Source organism: Telmatherina bonti, assembly GCF_933228915.1.
Source record: "Telmatherina bonti genome assembly, chromosome: 4".
Lineage (NCBI taxonomy): Eukaryota > Metazoa > Chordata > Actinopteri > Atheriniformes > Telmatherinidae > Telmatherina > Telmatherina bonti.
The window spans coordinates 31,503,264-31,525,261 of record NC_136622.1 but is presented as its reverse complement, the minus strand read 5'-3'; the positions used below and the strand labels follow the sequence as shown (position 1 = coordinate 31,525,261).

Below are 21,998 nucleotides of genomic sequence, written 5' to 3'. Positions count from 1 at the left end.
TATAACGTACCAGTGACCATCCTCTGTGCCCCTGTAGGTTGGTATTTCCAAAGAGTTTAGTATTTCATAGCACTTGAAGTCATGACCATGTAAGGCTCTATGATGACTCTATTTTGTATTACCAAATCATGGGGCTATAAGTTATTGATCACAGAATATTACCAAAGTGACTGTTAAATGTACATTTTTAGTTTGTATTTTAGGGACTCTTTCCAAGGATTCAACAGAAGATCACCGCTTTTGTGTCTGGGCAGCTACATCTAAAGACTTAACGCAGCTTCCCAGATTCTGTCTTAACTCAGTAAAATCCACTTACAAGCCCAACTAGTTTCCCTTTTTAGCACATACAAAAACCTCTAGTACAGGGCTACTATATTTAAACCTATGAAGGCCACAATCCAGCAGGTTTTTCCATATATCCTTGCTTCAACACGGCGACTCGAATGAATTGTTGTGCAGAACTCGATAGGCTGTTGGATCCATTTAATTTGATTCAGGTGTGTTGAAGCAGAAATACCTGGAGAACCTGCTGGATTGTGGCCATCATAGGACTGAATTGATTACCCCGTTTACAAAAAAGGAACAAGGAACTATTATTTATTCAGGATTCAAGCAACATTTGTTTAAAATATATTTCTGCTTCTGTCCAAGTGAAACAAATAAGAAAAACTACCTGCTGTTGTAACTTTGAGGGTCATAGTTATCTTTGTTAAATGCTTTTAGAAATCCTGTCAATCTTTGTGCATCTAGAATTTATGCTAAGCTAAGCTAAATGTCTCCTTGTTTTAACTTATAGCACGTAGTATCTTTTAAAATTTCATTTTCATAACTTAAAAAGGGCAAGAAAACATATTTTCTGTAATCATCTTTTTCCTCTTCTCAATTTTAATCTTAACCAGTGAACAATGGAGCATGAGATAGCGTTTTAATGCAAAAAAACATGGCAGACACCATGATAGACAGAAAGCCAGTTCAAAAGCCAATTCTTGGTGTATATTAATGACATCAGGTGTCACTTAGCTCGTATCGTCCTCCTCCTTTAAGGGTCAAACCGCTGCTGCTGATTAAAAAGCCTCCATACATTAGCATCCATAATTTATAAGAGTTTAATGGGAGCAATAAATGTCATCCTCACCTGGAGTACATCTGACATTGACGGACACATTGCTATCAGTATCAGCAGTATCAGCATCACTGTGCATGCAGTAGCCTGCAGAAACTGCAGTAAATGGTGACGGCTGGCGACCTTGCTGATGAGTTCACTAATGTTTCCTTTCACCCATTTGGATCTCCATAAGCCAAACGGGAGAGAGGTGGGGGTAATTTCATTTTTTAGAAGCTGGAGCAGATGGCTTGAACAAAAACAACATGCGATCTCAGGGGATGCATAATGTGTGTAAACATAGGTAGTATTGTCCTATATGTGTACATAATTGTATGAGCCTGCTCTGCTCCTGAATGTAACATTTTTTATTGGCATCATGCATCATATCAGATGGGACCTAATAACATATTGATGGAGAATACATGCTGCTCTTGATCCTTATATTTATATCAGTAATTTGATTTACAATACCAGCTGTAATTTCCCCTTATGTTGTTACCAGTTATAGCATATCTGCTCCAAATCAAAGTCTCATTCTTTCTATTTATGTGCTCTTTATGTGCATCTGTATTATTTAAGGTGAGACTTTTATTTCCTGCCTTGCTTTGTCTTAGGGAATTACTACGGCACACCTCGGCCTGTTCACGTGAGCGCAGAGAGCCCCCCCATCACCTACCAGGAACACCGCAACCTGCTCAGAAACTTCCGTACACGCAGCAAATCACTCACCAACCTGGAGAAGGCTGCAGATGAAGGCATACACAGCGAAGAAGACTTAGGCCTGTCAGGTAGGTTCTTATGCCAAATGAATGTTATTAATGTGAAGAAAATGGTGCTAATCAGATCCTAACTGTGCAAAACAGGAAACGGTGGCAACATTATGGGATTGTTTTCATCGCTGAAGTTATTTATATGTACATAAACCTCAACAGAGAACATATTGCATCTGCTAAACCCTGCACAGTATCTACTGTTTTTCTATCTATAGCTTTAGTCTCTGATCCCCAAATTAATCAATCATTAGCACAATTAGTATGCTGTAAACCCTCAGTGGATTTGTGGCCTCATTGATTGTTGGATCACCTCCAAAGGAAGGTCACTGCCAAGCAAGCAGATAGGCAAACATGGAGGTGAGGGAAGTAAACAGTCTTGTGACTAAAAGCCAGAAATGTAAAAATAAAGTCATTAACTTTCCCCAATGCCAAAATGGAATAATTTATTCTTTTTTTTTCTGTCATTAAGCCAGCTTATGTATTCAAGATGTGATGGATGACTTAAATAGAGGACCTGAAAGGTGTATCAATCACCAGTGAAGGGAAGGATATTGTGAAATCATCAAATAAAAGTAAGATCATCATTGGCAAAGTGCACTTAGGGAAATGCATTAATATATAAATAATGATATTTATGCTCCGTTGCATGAACTCTTAAATCCTTCTTTACCTGTATTGATGTAGTTTAGCCCAGTTACATGTTCTCCAACCGAGGGTCACAACTAGTTTCTGAACAGTCAGGATGTTTCCAGGGGTTGCAGCATCTCACCAGTTTATTGAACCACATACAAGTCGATGCGGAAATGTCAAGTTTATTCAACTGAAAAATTTAGATAAGTGACTAAACACTTTTTCTTTATTATTGTTTTCTTCTTTTTTTTTTTTTTTTTATTAATAGGCTTCCAAAGCCAAAAAAAAACCTTCATTAAAAAGGTTTTCCCCTAAAGGCAGTCTGTAGAGCAAAAACACATGAATTAAAAAGAAAACAAAGTAAAAGTTTGAGAACTTTGATTAACATTGGATTAATGGATTAACATTTTCTACAAAAGTCTCCTACATTTATGTAATATTTGAGCAGCCTTGCATGCATTTATAGTCATAATACCTGAATAACACTGAAAAATTTGCCCATTTCAGAAATCCAGCACCATTTTCTCTTTCATACTTGCAAGAAATTTTAATCAAAACAATCAGTTTTAACATCTTCAGCCTACGAGACCTTTTATAAAAACACACTGACAGACTTGTTGAAATCATCTGATGCTGAATTCTCTCCATGATTTATCCCAGAAGGCCATATTTGTTCAAATCTTCAATTATTGTTTTTTGTCAAATTTGCATGTTTAAATAATATCCCTAGAAATCCTTTAAGCATTTGTCACGGAAAGTTTTCTTGACTGAACTTGGCCTCCCTTGTTTCTGATAACCTCCTCTTCTATAAACTCAGGAAAGCTTTCCTTTGTGGGCATCAGTTTCAGGATAGCCTGCAGATGGTATTACCTCACCTTTCTTAACAATTAACATGAATAAGTCATAGCTGTGACGGCCAAATTAAGTAAAATCATATCTGTTCAAACCCCTGTGACTGCTCAAACCTTTGTGTACTGCTTTTTTTCTCTGAAACTGCAATATAAATACAATATTGTCTGAAATGTAATAAGTTTTTTAAAAGTTATAGGTAGTAACTTGACGGGTATCCAATGCGTTCCAATACAAAATTAGAAATTAACAATAAACTTTCATTTACTACTTTAATGAGAGACAGGAGGAGCTGAGCAGGAGATTAAAAAAGAGATTAAATGGGCAGGTAAAGGAAAGAAAGCTGTATCATAGGGGGCAGGTTTTGGCAGGTTGGGAGGCTGAGTGTGAGGAAGGATGAAGGCAGGAAGCCAGTGCTGCAGAAGATGCGGGAGAGGCAAGCAGAGTGGGAGGAGAGAAAAGCAAGCAGGCATACATCCAGATAGTTAGCAACGTGCTCCAAACAGTCAGGTAAGGCAGCAGAGAGCCAGGACTGGAAGAGGTGAAGGCATGACTGAGGCAGAATGGAGTCTGGAGTGAGAGTCATCCAACACCCTGACCTCTGCTGAGTCATCTTTTGAAGGGTGTGACTTCGTGGGTGGATGGGTCAGCAGTACTTGTCATGTGGAGCAGGACTCAGGGTGCCCAGTGTCCGTGGTCTCCCAGAACCACGCTGCAGCTGAAGGACAGCTACAAGGACAGTTAAGGGGGGAAAATGCTTATTTTTCTCACACTGGTAGTATGGCATGCATGGTCACACACTTTTCCTCCTCCTTAGAGGGAGAACCAAGATGGCAGAGATGCTGAACTTTGTTCTTTTTTTTTTTTTTCCTGTCATTGTCAGGTTGATGCATTGCTAGAGAAACTTTGGCGTCAGCATCTGTGAAATATGCCATTTTTATTTTGTTTTTTGTTTTTTCTGGCTATCTTTCTTCACTGTCATGACAGCAGGCTCTGCAGGTGTCAGCAGCAGCATCCCTCTTGTCCACCGCTCCCCCGCTCGGCCCCGGGCATCCAGCAGTGGAGGGGATGGTCGCACCATTGAGAACGGGATTATTTGTGGCAGAAGTGGTGCAAGAATTAGAGGGGTGATGCCTGATCACTGGGAGCAGGCCTTCAGTGACCCAGGAGAATCACTATACGTAGAGTGAGTCTTTACCTGTTGAAGTAATAAATCTGCATTTCAATAAGTGTGTTTATTCCCTGTTTTTACGGAGGATTAGAGTGTTTTTGTGTCTGGAGATGGCTGGGTTAGTTAGCAGTCAGCCTAGAAGCAAACAACACACAGCTAGCATAAAGTCTAAAACCGAACAGGTAGCCTGGCTCTGTCTGAGGTTAAAGAACTAGTTACTAAAACTCACTGAGTTTTAAAAATGTATATTTCATTTACTTTGTTCCAAAACTGAGAAACAATTCCTACAAGCTGTGATTCTAATGAATAAGGATCATTCCTCAAGTTTAACAATTTATTTGTCTCATGCTTAATATTGCTCGGCGGAGATTTGGCTCAAGTGAACAAAGAGCAGAAGTTATAAAATCTTTTTATGTTATCTGGCTGGAAAACCAGCTCCCACATGCACAGTAATAGCTCACAGAGTAAAAAAAAAGTATCCTACTGACACACGCTTACAGAGTATATTGATAACCAAAAGTATATTTTAAGAAATGATAAAGTTAAAGTAAAAGTAACCGAACCATCCTCTGGATCGGGGTTGAATAATATAATAGAGTTCATCACTTCATTTTAGAGAGCGACTGAGACATTTATTTAAAAAAATATCTTACTTTTTTATTGTGTATACCCAGAGGAAGACTCGTATGAAGGACACCAGAAGGGTTGGAATCACAATGCTCAGTTTATCCAATGCAAGACAGAAAGGTAGCAGAGACCATGCCTGCTAGCGGCCATTGCCCTCCAGAACAAAGCGCTAAATTCTGCTAATAAATTATAATGATATTTTTTCTATTAAAAAAGAACTGCTACAACATTGTAAATTCCCTCTGTTTTTATATTTTTTAAATTTAATTTAATTTAATTTAATTTAATTTAATTTAATTTAATTTAATTTAATTTAATTTAATTTAATTTAATTTAATGTAATTTATTTGACTAGCTGGCTTCAAACAGAGGGGTGCAGTCAGTGGAACTGAAGTCATACCAGCAAGAGTTTGGCAAAATGCAAACTCAAGTAAATATTATGTTAAGCTGAGCAGAAACATACAACACGATTGTTGGAAAAATCCAGAAAACAGTACCTGTACAAGTACAAAAGGACAGAATATTAACGGATGAATCAAAGACTCCCAAACGATTCCTGCTATCCCTAAAAAACATGCAGACTTGCATGAACTGTTCACTGAAGCATGGACATAGATTTCTGAGGGACACAGAGGATACCCCCCCCCCCCCCCCCCCCCCCCCAAATCATTAAGCACACATGCATTTTTCTACCTAGCTGAACAAGAATGAAGCAGAGAACTTTGTGTGAATTACACACACTCAGTGTTGTGATCTTGGTTAGCAGAAGTATAGCAATCCTCCTCCTCCTCCCTGGTGCCCTGTGCATGCAGACAGGTTGATAACCATGGACCCTCTGGCTGATCCAATGGAGCATCGGCTGAGCCACAAAGGAAAAGAGGGAGGTTCCATATTAGGACATTTTTGTCTCTCAAAAAGTCTCAAAATCAAGTAAGTTGTTGGCCATTAGGTGATGTGTTTCAAGTTTAGATTTAGACTAGTTTTTGTAGTTTTCTAGTTCATGTTAGGGTAGTGTGGTTGTTGTCCCTGTTGGTAAAGGTTGATATGTTTTTCAGTCTCGTATAGGTTTAGCCTTATTAACTGTAAGATAAGATAAGATAAGACTTTATTTATCTCACAGTGGAGAAATTCACTGTTACATAGGCTCTCAGAAACAACAAGGAGGGTGCAAATAGTAATGAAAGGTGCAAACAAAGTAGATAGTGCAAATAGGTAGTAAATAATAATAATAATAAAAATAAAAATATAACTAAAATCCACTATGAGTTAAAAAAAATCTAAAGAACAAGCAAAACGAGCAGAATACTATATACAATGCACACTAGAGATGTGATATACAATATATATATATATATAATATAATATAAGATATATACATCTGTCTATACATACAAGATATATACATCTGCATCTGCACTATTTACACAGTGGAGTTGTACAGTCTAACAGCTGTGGGTATGAAGGACCTGCGGTAGCGCTATGTGAGAAGAACATAAATGGTAGCAGCTAGTGGCTATGAGGAGGCAGAAGATGCAAAATGCATTCGTGTGTATGACTGAATATAGTCTATTTTCTACAAGTGAATCAATATGAACGTTATCTTAATGACTGAAGACTCAATGATATGATGATAAGACGAAAGTAATGTTTCTTAATAACAGCACAATTTGACCCACTGAGTCAGAACTTTTAAATATTCTATTCTATTCTATTATATTATATTATATTATATGTTATTTTATTTATCTGTCTTGATCCAGCAGCCAGACTTTACTGTCATATTTTAAGGTGGACTTGAGCAACAGTTTTTAAGGCTGCTTTATCATTCATTCCCTGAACATCACTAGTTTTTATTAAGCCACTAAAGACTTAGCTTGCTGTCATTTGCACATTAAAACAGGCACCGAACTCCAGAGATAAATCCATTTTTTAGGTACTAAGTGGAAATTCTAGCTGAAAAATTGTCAAGAAGTGGCAGGTTTTCAAAACTGATGAACAGTATCTGAATTTGAAGTTCTTAAGAAGTAGGGAAAAAAATCCAGACACTCGATACAGGAAGTGAGAGACGCATCTGACGCTTCAGTTGATCCATCTGGTGTTCACTGAAGCCTCATCAGAAAGGGTTTCAGTGGACGGCTTGCTGTCAAGAAGCCTTTCTTAAGGAGTGGAAACAAGGAGAACAGGCTAAAGTGTGCCAAATGATACAAGAATTGGACTAGAAATTAATGGCAATGGGACTTACGGAGTGAAGAATCCTCCACAGAGCCTAAAAACAGAGCAAATGGCAGCCATGTCAAAAGAAGTGCTTTGGATGAGATCAGATATTGACTTTCAAGCTTGTTAAAAAAAAAAAACAACAACTCTGTTTTCACCTTATTTACTGTATTTCCATAACATTTACACATTTGAGTAAATCCTCTTGTTTCCTGTTTTTCTGGCAATACATAAGAAAAAATCGCAACACTTCTTTTTTAACTCTTTGTTTATTTTACACCAGAAGAATATTTATATAGAATATTTGTATATATAATTACTTTGGAGTTTTGTTTGGCCTCCTTTAAAACAAGAGAAAAAACCTCTTAGTGTATAATTTTTCTTTGAAATATACATCATTACAGGGAATTTGCCCACATCATCTAAATTATTTGTCACAACCAAAAACAAGACTAAGAAAAAGTTTTTCCATGACTGATGATTCTTCAGTTCCCTTTGTGTTTGGGTTTCATCAAAACAGTGAAATTCTTTCCCTGAAGTCCTCTGAATTGTGATAAGTTTATGAATTTATTTAGCATCGTCATTCATTTGTAGCAGATATTCAACAATTAAATCAAGACATTTATTTGTAATCATGTCATGCAGTTTATTCCATTCCACTGAACCAGCTCAAGGCACACTTCTTTGGATACCTTTGGTGGCCGCTACCTTTAGTTCTTATGTTTACGACACACCCTCCACTTAACAGACCAAAATTATAGTTTTTCTTTTTAATAGGTATAACAAAGTCAAATTAGTTTAGTATAAAATAAAAATACCATACCATATTTATTTATAAGGCACTTTAAAAACAACATACAGCTGACCAAAGTGCTGTACAGAAACAGCAAGTGAACAAAAACAGCTTAAGAATATAAAATAACAATAAAATGGTAAAGTAAGAGATACATGAAAAAGAACAGTTAAAAATAAAATACAAGGACACAGATGACAACTCAGTCTTGCTAAAACCCCAAAAATGATGAAAGGCTGCAGAATGCAAAGAGGACCATGATTGTGTGTGGGTAATACATCAAGATAAAAGCTAATAATACAGAAAAAGATTATTTTATGTCATTAAAACCAATTTAAAACATAAAACTGATGACAACGTGGTTATTTGTTGCATTTCTGTTGATAAAAATCCCTTAAAAGCTGCACAATGCAACCCTAAAGAGTTTACGTCTGTAAACAAAAGAGGTAAAATTACAGAAGAGTAATTTATATGAGTGTCTACGCAGCCGATGGGCATCAGGGGGCCATTTACTTCCACATATCTGTTATTTTTGTAAAAAATAAACGTTAGGGATGACATCCCTCCCAGAAATGTCTACAGATGAGCTCCACTGGCCTGAGGAGACATTTTCCACCACGCTGTTGGATCTTCCACTGTGTTTAACTGGTATATATATGTGTGAATGGGAGATTATTAGAAATGAAATATTTTAAAGCTAATAATATTCCTTACAAAAGTGACATTTCTTTTTGTCATTGTTGAGAAATGCTTGTGAATTGGTGACATATTGGAAACACTGGGAGAGGACTCCAGTTTAAAGTTGCTTTTTCTTCCGCTTCCCCTCTTTGTTTCACCAAGGCGCAGCCCGAAGAGGACCAGCTGGAGTCTGCGACCCTCAAGCCGGGAGACAGTCTACAAAAATGAATGTGAGCCTCTTTTGTTTCTTTTTTCCCCCCCCTTCTATCACCCCCCCCCCCCCCCCCTCTCTCTCTCTCTCTCTCTCAACATGTGATTATCAGAACATTAGGAACATATTGAAATGCTAAACAGCCTAAATGAAGCTACAAATTTGTCATGCCCGGAAGTTAGAGACAGCCAGCTTGTTAGAGTCAAATGAGATAGAATGAGCTTTTCGCCGAACAGAGACATGTAAGTGATTAAGGCCTAAAGCTCTGAGCTGCTGGCATAGAGCCTGCTGCAACGGCTGGCGGGGTCGACACAAGGATGACATGTGACTGGTCTGATGATCGGTTGTTGAAATAACAATAACATAATCTAGTTTCTAATGTCTGTGTCGTTGCTGAAAGAAGCCTGAGTTACATTACTGTGATTCCAGCTCGTTTCTGGCAAGTGTAGTACACATTTCTCACCAGCAGAAGGTGTTGTAGTAGTAATTTTGATCAGAATAGTCTCCATGTGAGAGAGGATTTACATCAATAATACACTAGTTGATATTATTCATTGAATTAGGAGCAAGTATTACTTTGTTCTTTCAGCTTTGATAGAGGCAGAGCTGTGTTAGTAGGAGATAAAAACTATTTAAAATCACCTCAGATTTCCGTTACGAGTACATAAAAAGGACTGTACGGAGCATGAAGTCAAGATAATGGATTATGGTGCCAGTTTTAACTTGGTAGTCCGTAATGGAGTCTGCTTTTAATGCAATCTCTCCACCATATGCTTTGGTTTGTGGAGCATTTCGTTAAAAGCCATCTGGCAATTGGTCTGCTGCGTTACGACTCTTTTCCCTCCTTCCTAAACCCCGTCGCCTCCGACTAGTTGGTTGTGTATGAACACACTGGACAGTTTAAACTCTTTTCTCCACACACATCCTCACTTCCTGGAAGACTTTTCCTTGGAGGTGAGCATCACTGTTATCCCATCTGTCCCTCTTTCCACTGTCTTTTTTTTTTTTTTTTTTTTTTTTTTCTACCACTTTTGTGACTGCCAGGGTTCACAGACCAGCCTGGGGAGCTCAGAGGCTTTCCTGTACACACACAGTTGATCAAAGGGACAAAAGGGTTTGGTTTCAACATTGTGGGGGGAAGCAGACCAAGAGAGTTCCTTCAAGTCTACAGTGTGACATCAAGAGGACCCTCTGCACTCAAGACAGGTAAAAACATGGATGTTCTACTGTGGGAAAATGCATGTTTTAGTGTGTTCCATGCAGCTCTTGTTGTAGCATCGCATCTTGTGATTATAACAGGAATTTTCTGATGAACCAAACAAAATCTATGTCCCAATCCCTAATTCTCAGGGCTGGAAACGCTATAATCTAGCTGTCATAACACTTGCAAATACTGTGGTGTAACATCCTATTCACAACCACACATGTCTGTGCCCATACAAGCAGACATTCCCCCTCCAGGAAGCCAGAGCACAGGCTGTCTCTGCGGGGACTGATCTAGTTCATATCTGTTAATAGGCTGGTTTATGGGGATTACTTGGTTGGATTATTCCACACCCACACAAAAACACACACAGACAGTTTTTCATTTCCGATCACATGTCTTCAAACTGCAGCACATGAGAATTGGCCCCAAACATGTAATATGTGTGTTTCTCTGTCCTTTAGCCGACATTCTGGTGTACGTCAATGATGTGTGCGTGTTGGGAGTGTCGCACAAGGAGGTGGTACAGATGCTCAAATCAGTGCCTGTGGGCCACAGTGTGGATATAGAGGTTAGAAGGGGGTATCCCATGCTCTACAACTCTGACGGTCGGCCCAAACAGTCCCCTCCACGATTACTGGACAGCGACGACCCCATGCTACCGCCCACCACCACCCAGCCTCAGTCTTTTCACCAGCTACCTCGCCTTTGTACACCCACGCCCCAGACCCAGCACTTTAATTATAACGGGGTGCACAACGACGTGAGCTACATGGAACCCGGTGTGACCCTAGATGCCAATGGGAACGCCACGTCTTTCGTTTCCAGACCGCCTCCTCCGTACAGACGCTCCAGCGTGAGCAACAGCGCCTCCCCCTCACCTATTCACCCGCCCCGGTCGCTGAGAAGTTTGGCCAGGCTGCAGTCATTTGACCCAAATCTGGCAAGCCAGAGCGACAGTGAAGTTGTTTCAGCAATCGGTTCACACAGGTAAAATAAAAACGTGGTCCTGAAGTGCAAAGACGTGCATAGTGTTGATTTAATTCTTATTCTACTTCTTCATCAGGGCCTCCATGATCCGTAATCACAACAACAACTCGCTGTCAACGCCCCCCCATCACTTACGCTACGGAACATCTAAGTCATCTGAAAGCGATCTGTCCACCTGTACGATGCCCGGGTCGCGACTACCCCTGCCCGAGTCGCCTCGACGACCCTCTTCTTCCCCCGGCGGCCCCCGCGGCACACACTCCCACTTCTTCAGAACACATACCTCCCACCTCAGGCCTCTTTCCAACCGAGAGAGCCCCCACCACCGTGGCTTCAATGGTTTTCATGGCAACACCAGCCCCACTGCCAGTCCCAGCAATGTGTCCTCTCCTGGTGGGATGAGCGTGAGCAGTGGGGTTGGGGGTTTCAGCGGAGGGGAGCTGATACCAGTGGCCTTGGCCCAGACTGAAGGGGACAGAGGCCTCGGTTTCAGCGTGACAGCTGGTGGTCCGGGAGGCAGGATGACGCTGGTGGAGAGAGTCTGGGACAGGAAGCAGTGCAACTCCCTGCAGCCAGGGGATGCTATTGTCAAAATCAATGGGGCTGATATTCAAAGTCTCAGCTTTGCTCAGGTAATGGAGAAGCAGTACATCAGCTGCAGTTCATTACCACTGGGTTAAAACAGTTTTATTCATTCATTTATTCATTATTTTTATGTAGGTATTACTAATATTCTGGGTTGCTACTGTTGTATTGCTATGGGTTAATATTGTTATTGATACTGTATTGCTCCTTTTCAACGTTTTGTCATCTTTTATTTCCATTTTTTATTCTTGTTTTTGTTTTTAGATTTCATCATGTTCAAATAAACTTTTTCAATTAATCAATTAATGAAATAAATTACAAATGAAGTTACAAGATTAAAAAAACAACTAAACTCTGAAGATGACTTGAATAGACTTCCATTTTTTCTTATAGATACAAGGAATTCTGCAGGAGCACACCAAACGAGGGGAAGTGGTCCTGCTGGTTTACAGGGGAGGTAAACTATTTACATTCAGTCTATTTGGTGATTTTTGATTTTCAATTTCAATTCAATTTATTTTTATTTAAAAGGGACAATGCCAGTTAATGAAGGTCATGTACAGTTTGCAGACGTAAACAAGCCAGATTATAGCCATAGGCTAATTTCCATCTGTTGTCCCCTAACAGATGTTCCCTAAAATTACAAAATAAAACATTGTAAGAGCATATTATTCCATTATTAAACAATCATTATTATTATTATAAAAGTCATTACATCCATTACATTAGTTAATACACCCAACAGACATGCCTGAGTACAACCATGACAGAGTGCAGTCAATATAAATAACATTCAAAATAGCAGTGTTTCAGGGTGAAATACAAAATTTGATAAGTTGATAACTGAAACTTGCTGCTGTTAAATTATTATTATTATTAAGTTATGGTAAGTTGTTGTCTCTCTGTCATTACCAGGTGTCTACCATTCGTCTGTCTCCCCTGGCTCTGTTCGGAGACTCCCCCCACCACTTCTCCGTCCCCCTCCTCCACCTGTCAGCTCAGACAACTCCTCTATTCTCCCAGAAGTGCTGCCGATGCCCCGCACCTCCATCAGCACACCTTCCTCCCCGATTCCCACGCATTCCTCTCTGATCCAGAGCACGAGTTTTTTGGAATCAATTCCAGTAACCCTCACCATGGAGCCAAAGGACTGGATCGACATTGGCCTGGAGGATGACGCTGGCGGCGACCCGGTGCCTGATACCGGCCTGGAGAAGCAGAGGGGCGAACAAAATCGTCCATTTTGTGGGTTTGATGTGGAGCTGAGGAGGAAGCCAGGAGAAGGCTTTGGGTTTGTCATCGCCTCTCAGGATCTGGAGAATGGGAAACGTAAGAGCCACTAATCACCATGCAGTTAACATTTGTTGTACGATGGGGTCTGAAATAGATCTGGACAGACATACCCTGCATTAGTTGGAGTTTTTTGGCCCCAGTACAACCATTTGGTTACCTGCCCACAGTAAGTAGTTTCATCTGGATGCTCTTGTGGACAGAAGCACCATTAGATAATTACACATTAAATGGTGGTCACCATGGCTACGTGCCACCAGATGAGTCATGATGCATCATCAGTCGTTTGCCTGTGCTTCCATGTTTGCTGTATTTGCGTTGTTGAACGAAATGGGTTTTGGCATCTGCTATTTTCAGACTGGTTTATGATGAAGAGCACTTTTGGCTTGCTAACAGGAAGTTGGGCAGTACAAACTTGTCTTTATAATCATAAAAAGCTTCATTTAAATGCACTTTTCATAAGTATTTTGGACAAGATGTTAATAAGCTGGCATACAACTAGCTAGTTATCTTATTTATTTAGGTTGTTTTAAAAAAAAAAAAAAAAAAAAAAAAAAAAAAAAAGGCAAAGAAACAAATTCCTGGTGAAATTCCAAATGTTGTCCAGAGTGGATCAGAGCTGCTTTTTGTGAGTTATAGGCAGGTTGTTTTACTGTTGTTATCGGATTGGCTGGTTTATCTCTGATGTTTGTAATCCACTTTCCCAGCTTAAACGTCTCCTGCAGAATGACCTTTTACTGAAACCATCACATCAGCTGCCCTCGCTCTTTGACTTGACACAACATTCAGCTTGTTTAAGTTCTTCCTTTCTGCTCCCATCGCCATTCGGTGCCATGCTTACACTATGACTATCTGGTTGACTGCAGCATTTGCATGATGTATGAACCCCCCCTCTATCCCCCCCCCCCCCCCCCCCCCCCCCCCCTTTGATGCAGTTCAATTTGCTTTATGGTCTAAGATAGCGTGTGTTTTTGGCTGGTTTTTTTTGTTGTTTTTTTTGTGAGATTAAGGCTGTAAGTCTGCCTGTCTCTGCAGCACAAAGACCCTCCCTGCACATAACCCTCCGTCTACATAAAGCCCCCCCATTTCTCATTATTTCCATTATTTCCTTATTTCTTTCTCTTTTTCTCATCTGTCTTTCTCATCTAATGAGCTCGCTCCCACTCTCTGCCTCACACCCCTTGTACTCTGCAGTAGAAGCGTCCAGTCTGGTTTTTCAAAAGATTAAAACTCTCCCCCTCTCCCTCTCTCGTTTTCCCTCTCTCTCTCTCTCTCTCTCTCTCTGTTCCTCTCTTGCATGCCTGACTCTCTCTTACCTCGTACTCCCTCCATCACCCTCCGAATGCTTAAGAGAAAAGCTACACTGAACATCCCCCTTGCTGCGGAGCAACAGAGGGGACAAGCAACCCGTGTTTCAGCTCCTCCATGAAACTCTCAACAACCATCAAGCTGCTAAATCCGGAACAAGATTTTCTCTTTATTTTTTTATGGGTCTTTTTTTTTTTTGTGGATGCTAATTAAAGAGCCATGCTGGAGAGACTACAGTCTGCTTTGAAAACTGTGAAGGACTCTAAACGTAACTATTTCCTCTTCTTTCTACCTGGACTTGTGGGGAGTTTGGTGCATTTAGCTCTGCACAGGAGCTGGAGCTTTTAGATTCTGTGTCACGCTGCAAAGTTTGCTCGGTCATGTGTGTTGACAGTTTGAAAGTTAGATCCACTGCTTCACATGTTGTGCACGTCAGCTGATGGTGCTGATGCTGTGAGAGATATCGTATGTGACGTGCCTGTTTTTACGGTAATGCTGACTGATGCACCAATAAATGAGAGGGACATTAGTATCCGACACAATGTATTGATGGAGCAGATCTGTGTGAGTCATACATGAAACATAAAGGCAGTAAGTCCAGTTAATTTAGCTGTAGCTCAGTAGGGATGTTTGCACACACGCTACTATGTCAGGAATCCGTTGAAGGCCTGCATTTTCTCCAACTTGCGTGTTGCATTTGACGTCTGCAGGCTGTTGTGTTAACGTCTACGCCTGCTGCTTCATCTATGCTGCAGATCGGGGATTTTATGATGGCTGCAGGGAGCGAGCAGGGAGGGCAGCTACCTCTCCTGAGCGCTGATCAGTGCAGCGTGTCAGAGGCTGGCTGGCTGGCTGGCTGCTGGGCATGCATACCGCAGTGGGATTACTGTGGACAGGAGAACACAGAGAGCCAGGGGAAAGAAAAAAAACACTGCAGCATAAAGCGCTCCATTTGGATGCAGCTGCGTGTAGTTTTAGCGTGTCTGTTTGTACATCTGTGACCAAGTATATCTGTCCCAATCTCTCAGCATGTGAGTCACTGTGCATGTGTGTCTGCACAATGGGACCGTGTGTGCGTGTGTATTCATGTGTTTGTTGATGTATTATGCATGATAAGAAGACTATCTCCAAAGCTGCCTTGGCTTTGATTTGACCTGATTGCTGTTTCTGCCTGGGTCACCCAGATTAGGCCCAGATTGGAGATGTCTCTGGGCTCTGATTTATAGGCTGTGCCTTTTTATCTGAATCATCATCCTGTGTGACATGCACTTCCTCTGCTACGACATATTCCTCACTACCTCGTTACGATTTCAACAAGCCCTTATTTTTTTCACAAAAAAACTTAATTTAAATGCGCTATTTTTACTTAAGAAGGATCTGAAGAGTGTTTTGTACCTCAGCTAAATGAGTCTCAAAATGTTTTTGCTGCCCATGGGGTTATGTAAGGGCATTGGCAAGACTCTAGAGGAGCCAGCTGTCACCAAAATACTGCATGCTCTCAAAGCGAGGTCAGAGAAGGAGTAACAGAGTTGACTAAAATGAAGATGGAGGAAGGGCTGTTAAGTGTCTCAGCAGACAGAGGCAGCTGAAAATTATATGAAGCTTTTTTTATTTATTTATTGCTTGAGGAGATTACTGAATGAAAATTTAATTCTAAGCTGCTCAATATCTTTTTCATCCACTTCAGATGCTGATCAGAGTCGAGTTTATATGCGAGTAATCTCATCGGATGAAGGATAAACAATTTGCGTACATGATGGTGGATGCTTAAACTTCTTTGTCTTTAAAACTTTTAAAACATCTGAGACCTCATTTCCATGTTTTATTCATTGCGGTGTATTGCCGCTGATGAGTGCGACCAGCGTTGAGGATAAGGTATGATAGGCAGAATTTTCCCATACATAAGGGGAAAAATCATACTATATGGTGTCAACACACACATAGGTAAATTAAGTAAAGTCTGCAAGTTAGTGGATCTGGGAGGGGCTAAATGTGAGAAACACTGACCCTGTATCAACGCAAGTGTAAATATCTTCTGCCTGTTGTACGCAGTTTGACAGATTCGGGACGGAAAATATTGCTGGAAGGCCTGCGTTCCGTGACACTTTGTTCTTGTAGTGAAAGACAAATTGTTAAACAGCGAAAATCTGTTGCCGACGTGTCAGCCGATGGTGAGATAGGCTGATAGATGGGAAGATGAAGGAGAAGAGGAGAGTGCTTCAAGGAGACAGTGGGGGAGGTGTAAGAAGTAATTCAGCAGGGAAACCTCGCCAAAAACAATCTGGTGCTTAATCATCGCTTGTTTTAGGAATTGTGCTGCGTGCCAGAACCTTCCTTCTTTTAGATTCACTGACTTTAAATGCCAATTATTACTCAATACCCTCAAGTAAAAGGACAGATTTTACAATAAAGTGTTGATGCAACTTTATAGAGTCGGCTGTGACAATATGCTTTTGTCCCGATTCGATTCCAGTTTTTTGAGTGCTGATTCAGTTTAAACTGCGATTCTCACAATTCTTTGATATTGCTCATTTTTGTAGAATAAAAACAAAATAAATGTATAAAACTTTTTTTTTTTTGCACGTCATTTTCCTTGATTTCAGTCAGTAAAAAAACAACACAGTAGCCAGACCATCATTCTGCTGCTATAAGGCCCAAGAAAACAAGTAAAAATATAAATAAAACATTAAAAACGACAAAAATTTTACAATGGATTTTTTTTTTTTTTTTTAAATTAGATTTTTTTAAACAAAAAAAAAAAATCGATTTTAAAATTGTGAAAGCAAAAAAAAAAAAAATCCCAATTTTCAATTCAAATTTCCCACCCCTGGTTTACCTGATGTTTGTTGTCTTGTTTTTCCTACTTTCAGCTGCATCTCTTCTTCCCCATCGGTTTGTAACCGTACGGCGGGGCAGCCCTGCAGCAAAGAGCGGTCAGATCCGGCCCGGAGATCGTTTAGAGGCCGTAGAGGGACGACCAGTGGTGACTCTGCCTCACAGGGAGCTTGCTCAGATTCTTCGTCGAGCAGGAAATACTCTACGCCTGACCATTGTCCCCCGTCCCAGCACCTGTAAGCACCCGGTCACACAAAACACACAAACTACTGTGTAGCACGCTTTTAATAAACAATCCTAACCTGAATCGTTGTCCCTCTCAGACTCTTCAAACCTTACAGAAACCACAGATCATGACCATGGTCACAGAAGCAGAAAAGGTCAGAGGTCACGTCCAAAGGTATGTTTATGTTGTTCACTTTACTCCTGCTCAATAATCCTGCAGCGATGCTAATGAGTCATCGTTTTTTCTCTCTCTCTGCCCTCGTCCCCCAGCGTGACTCAAGGTATTACAGCGTGGATCTGGATCGGGGGCCCTCAGGCTTCGGCTTCAGCCTCCGAGGGGGCAGTGAGTACAATATGGGTCTATATGTCCTTGGACTGATGGAGGGGGGCCCCGCTTCACGGAGCCAGAAGATGCAGGCAAGTCTCTTCTGCTTTATGCATTTTGAAGCTTATTTTATGAAGTAAATATACCTCAGCTCTGTCTCATTGACGCTGTGAAGCAGCTCCTCTTTGAAATGACTCATAACATTACTTTGAAAGGGCATTTCAAGTATTCTCGGTTGATAAATAGAGCTGCAAATGGCGTTCTTTTTATACTTCTAAATGTATGAGGCGCATATGTTATTCTGTTTTTATAATATGTTCAGAAGTCGGATGAAAGCTGAACCCCTGAAAGCCTTAAAAACCAAATCACAACACGAGAAACAATGAAAGTTAAGTCCAAAAAACAATCATGTGGGGATTTTTTTTTATTAGGATTACACCAGGATGAATTCTTTAGTGATTTAGTGCCACTGTGAGGTTGTGGCGAAGGAAACATTCTCTTTATCTACTGAATGGTGAATGAATGAGAATGAGACACACCGGCTGAAGAGATGTTTCGGCTGCAGGTTAGCGATCAGCTTGTGGAGATAAATGGGGACAGTACGGCCGGAATGACCCACAGCCAGGCTGTCGAACAGATCCGCAGAGGAGGCCACCGCATCCACCTGGTCCTCAAAAGAGGAAATGGTTACGTGCCTGACTATGGTAAGCCAAAGAAAAGCCAAAAGCACTGAGATAAGTAAGATAATCAAATATTGGAAGCTTTTTTGCATGACATGTAAATCTCTTATGGGTGCTATCTTCTCTCCTCTTTTAACTGTGTGGAACTGAGTCTAACTAACATGTGTCTGGTTTAACCCATCTCATCTTTGGCTCATTAAATCTTTTTTTTTTTCTTTTTAATATTCCCACATTTCCCTCCACATTTGCCTTGCCTTGGTTTTCCATCATTTCCCCTTTCCAACGTTTCCCTCCACTCCCCTTGTTTCCTCTCTTCCATGTCTTTTTTTTCTCTTCGACTATCAGTGGAGCTCTCCAGTTTGTCTCTGTGTATGACCAACTCCAAGCTAGGCGAGCCTTGCTTCTATGTCATTGGACGGACAGAGAATATGCGGTTGGTAATGGTTCCTGTTAGTTCTCCCATTTTCTGTCTCTCTACATCCCCTTAACAAATAACCGCGAGTAAAGCCTGTGTTGGATTTCCTCTTCACAGTATCAGCTATTTTTTACTAGCAAAACAAGGTTGATACGCATTTTTCTCACCAAACTTAGTTTTTCTTCAGCGTGCTTCAGGGTAGAACTATGCAGCGTTGCAAACTGTGCAATCATAGAGCAAACTTATCATCAGTTGTGTGTTGTATTGCTAATGAAAATTGCATTTAAATGGTAAAGCTGTTAAAACAAACTATCTTAAATACACCTTGTTAAACCCTTTTGATAGATTTTAATTTAGACAGATTATGTAATGCTCTCTACCACATATATTGGTCTCCTTGTCTCTTGCTTTCCTATTTAATCTGTTTTTTTTCCTCTCTCCTCTCTGCTTAATGTGTGTCCAGGCCATAAGTACAGAATCACCTCCCCCTCCCTCCCGTACAACCCCAAGGAGCAGGGTTTGGCTGCAGTAAACTCCGCCAGACGGAGGGGGCGCAGTTCCGAGAAGAAGAGGAGAAGCAGGTCGGACGAAGGCGAGACGGGGAAAGGGACGAGCAGGAGGAGTAGAGAAAGGAGAAGAAGAAGAAGAACACAAGGCTCAAGGGCAAGAGAGCACGTACGTTTACAAAGTCCCGTCTCTGAGCAGGAAGACAGGTCTCAGGAGGGCAGGGGCAGGAGTGGGAGGAGAAAGACGAGGTCTCAGAGTTTACCCAGAGATGCCATCAGGGACGATGACGACAGCGACACAGATAAGAGGACAGTGAGGGGAAGGAAGACGGTAAGAGTCAGAGGGAGGAGCAGAGGTAAAGGGAGGCAAAGCAGGAGGGAGGAAAAGGACAGGGAGGAGTATGAGCAGGAGGAACAGCAGGAAACACCTGCTGCTGAGGAGAGGGCGGAAGAAAAGGCGGAGGAAAGAGAGGATTCAGAGGAGAATGTGGAGGAGGAAGTTTTCCTGCCTATTCCAAGTCCAACATTAAGGCTTCCCAGACCAAAACACAAGCAGGGGGTCGAGGCTGAGGAAAACTGGGACGTAACAGCAGAGTACAGGGGGCTGAAGAGAGACGAGGGACTCGAGAGCGAGCAGGAGGCGTTATGGGACGATGACAGGCATGAAGAAAAAGCTTCCAATCTGAATGACGGCGAAGAAGACGATGATGCACAGTCCATGCGCTTGGAGAGGCCTTTACCAGGTGTTGCTGTCATGGATCCGGGGTCACGGAGGAAGCCCTTCTCCCTCTTTACCTCCGCAATGTCTGTAGAGCAGCTTGGGGACGATGAGTCAGAGTCTGGAGGCAGCCAATCTGACGGCAGCGTGTCTGCTGCCAGCATCTCAGGCCTCTCTCTGGCAGGCAGGCAGAGGGCCGGGGCGCTGCCAGGCCCCTGGCTCATGCCCAGCGAGCAGAGGCTGGTTCAGGACGTAGAGAGGAACACGCGGCCCAAGAGTCAGACAGGACAGAGAAGAGGAAGAAGCTCCGTCTCTTAACTTTTAATTGAAAATTATGCATGCAGCAGCAGAACGACACTGCATCCGACTCTGTTTCACAGTGTTTAGACCTCTACTTGCTTTCAGCTCCACCGTTTCTCCGAGTCACTTTGATATATCCACAGTAGAAGTCATATTCTTTGTGCCTTTTTGCAGCTGATCTCTGGCTGACATTTAAATTCCATTTTAACTCGTGAGTATCATCTCTCTCCTGGCAAACATAAATGTCCTTCCAAGCCGCTGTTTCGTTCTCCTCGGCTTGCACTTTTCATTTTCAGTACTTTTCCTACTTTCCTGTCCGCTTCTCCGTGGTGATTCAGACTGTTTTCGCCGACACTGCATAGACTTATACCTCACTGAGATACTGAGCAATAATAATGCAGCAGTCCGAGACTATCAGCCATCCAAATCCACTGCACTACGCCCGTTCTGGTCTGAATGGAGTCGGTGTAACATGTTTGTATTGTATCTTCTTTGTCTTACAGTCTGTGGACACTTGCCTCAACTTGTAATGTTATTGCATATAAGTAGAAATTCGATTGTGATCATGCAAATCCCTTTCAGAAGCAGGTGTGAAATCTATATTCTGTCAATATTTGTAGAGAATTATGTAACAGAGCATATTGTAAATAATATATCCTGATTTGTATAAGTCTAAATATTTAAATATATGCAGTCTATCTATATATTACGTACAGAAGTTAACTGTTCATATTATCATTTATCATTTTGTGATGAAGAATAGCGTGAAAATTGGTACCCAGCTTTCCTGAAGGCTCAAAATGTAAACACAGACTAAATACACTGGTAGTATCTGCCCTAGTCATAAATGAATGTTTCGTAAAGCTGCTTGAGTGTGGTGTGGATGCTCTGTGTTGTACCTAACTTCAGAAATCAGCAAAAGATGCCAAAAATATGCATCTGGTGTGCATATTTCCAGTACTGTTAATATTGTGTATGTGGGGTCAGAAGAAAAACCACTATCTAGATTCTTGAGAGTGCTGTGCCCATCGTGCCACATACGGTTGCCTTGGTAACGAACCACTTTATCCTAACCGCTGATTTTTCTTACTGTGAAAACCTTTGCTCTGAGGTGTCTAATACTAGAGGTGGGTAAGTAGTTTAGTCTTTTCAACCATGCCAAAAAAAATTTAAAAAAGGACAAAAAAGAAAGAAAGAAAAGGCCCTTACTGTAAGTCAACATAAAGGAACTATAGAATCTGAGCGTTGAGATATAAATCATGTTTTTTTTTCTTTTTAATTTGTTCTTTTTTGTTTTCTCTTCTTTTAAATTGCCTGTTTTGGACAAATGATCAAGACTCGAGCTGAATGGATACTGTGAGATGTTATTTTTCTATAAAATGATCTTTTTTGATAAACTCAGGTTTTCAGATACTTTGCTCTGGATAAGCCATTAGGAAGATAAGCTACAGAGTGATTTCACGCCATTTTCATAATGCAAAGTGTATTCATATTATTTAAATGTCAAAGCAATATTATGTTGATATTTTATGGCGGCATTCGGAGACGCAGACTGTTATTTGTTAC

General features: G+C 41.0%; 1 protein-coding gene across 1 annotated transcript in view; it reads left to right on the top strand.

Annotated features, from left to right (window-relative positions):
* magixb (MAGI family member, X-linked b) overlaps nt 1-20,450 on the top strand; it is a gene marked incomplete at both ends in the record, with an annotated part of 44,328 nt that extends 23,878 nt beyond the window's left edge. Inside the window, 13 exons of the mRNA XM_079238566.1 lie at nt 1,720-1,893; nt 4,345-4,543; nt 9,003-9,070; nt 10,096-10,257; nt 10,720-11,245; nt 11,322-11,877; nt 12,224-12,287; nt 12,746-13,159; nt 17,299-17,499; nt 17,587-17,663; nt 17,759-17,905; nt 18,379-18,517; nt 19,372-20,450. Coding sequence (XP_079094692.1) covers nt 1,720-1,893; nt 4,345-4,543; nt 9,003-9,070; nt 10,096-10,257; nt 10,720-11,245; nt 11,322-11,877; nt 12,224-12,287; nt 12,746-13,159; nt 17,299-17,499; nt 17,587-17,663; nt 17,759-17,905; nt 18,379-18,517; nt 19,372-20,450 — 3,806 coding nt within the window. The remainder of the gene's footprint in view (nt 1-1,719; nt 1,894-4,344; nt 4,544-9,002; nt 9,071-10,095; nt 10,258-10,719; nt 11,246-11,321; nt 11,878-12,223; nt 12,288-12,745; nt 13,160-17,298; nt 17,500-17,586; nt 17,664-17,758; nt 17,906-18,378; nt 18,518-19,371) is intronic.
* Between the last annotated feature and the right edge of the window lie 1,548 nt (nt 20,451-21,998).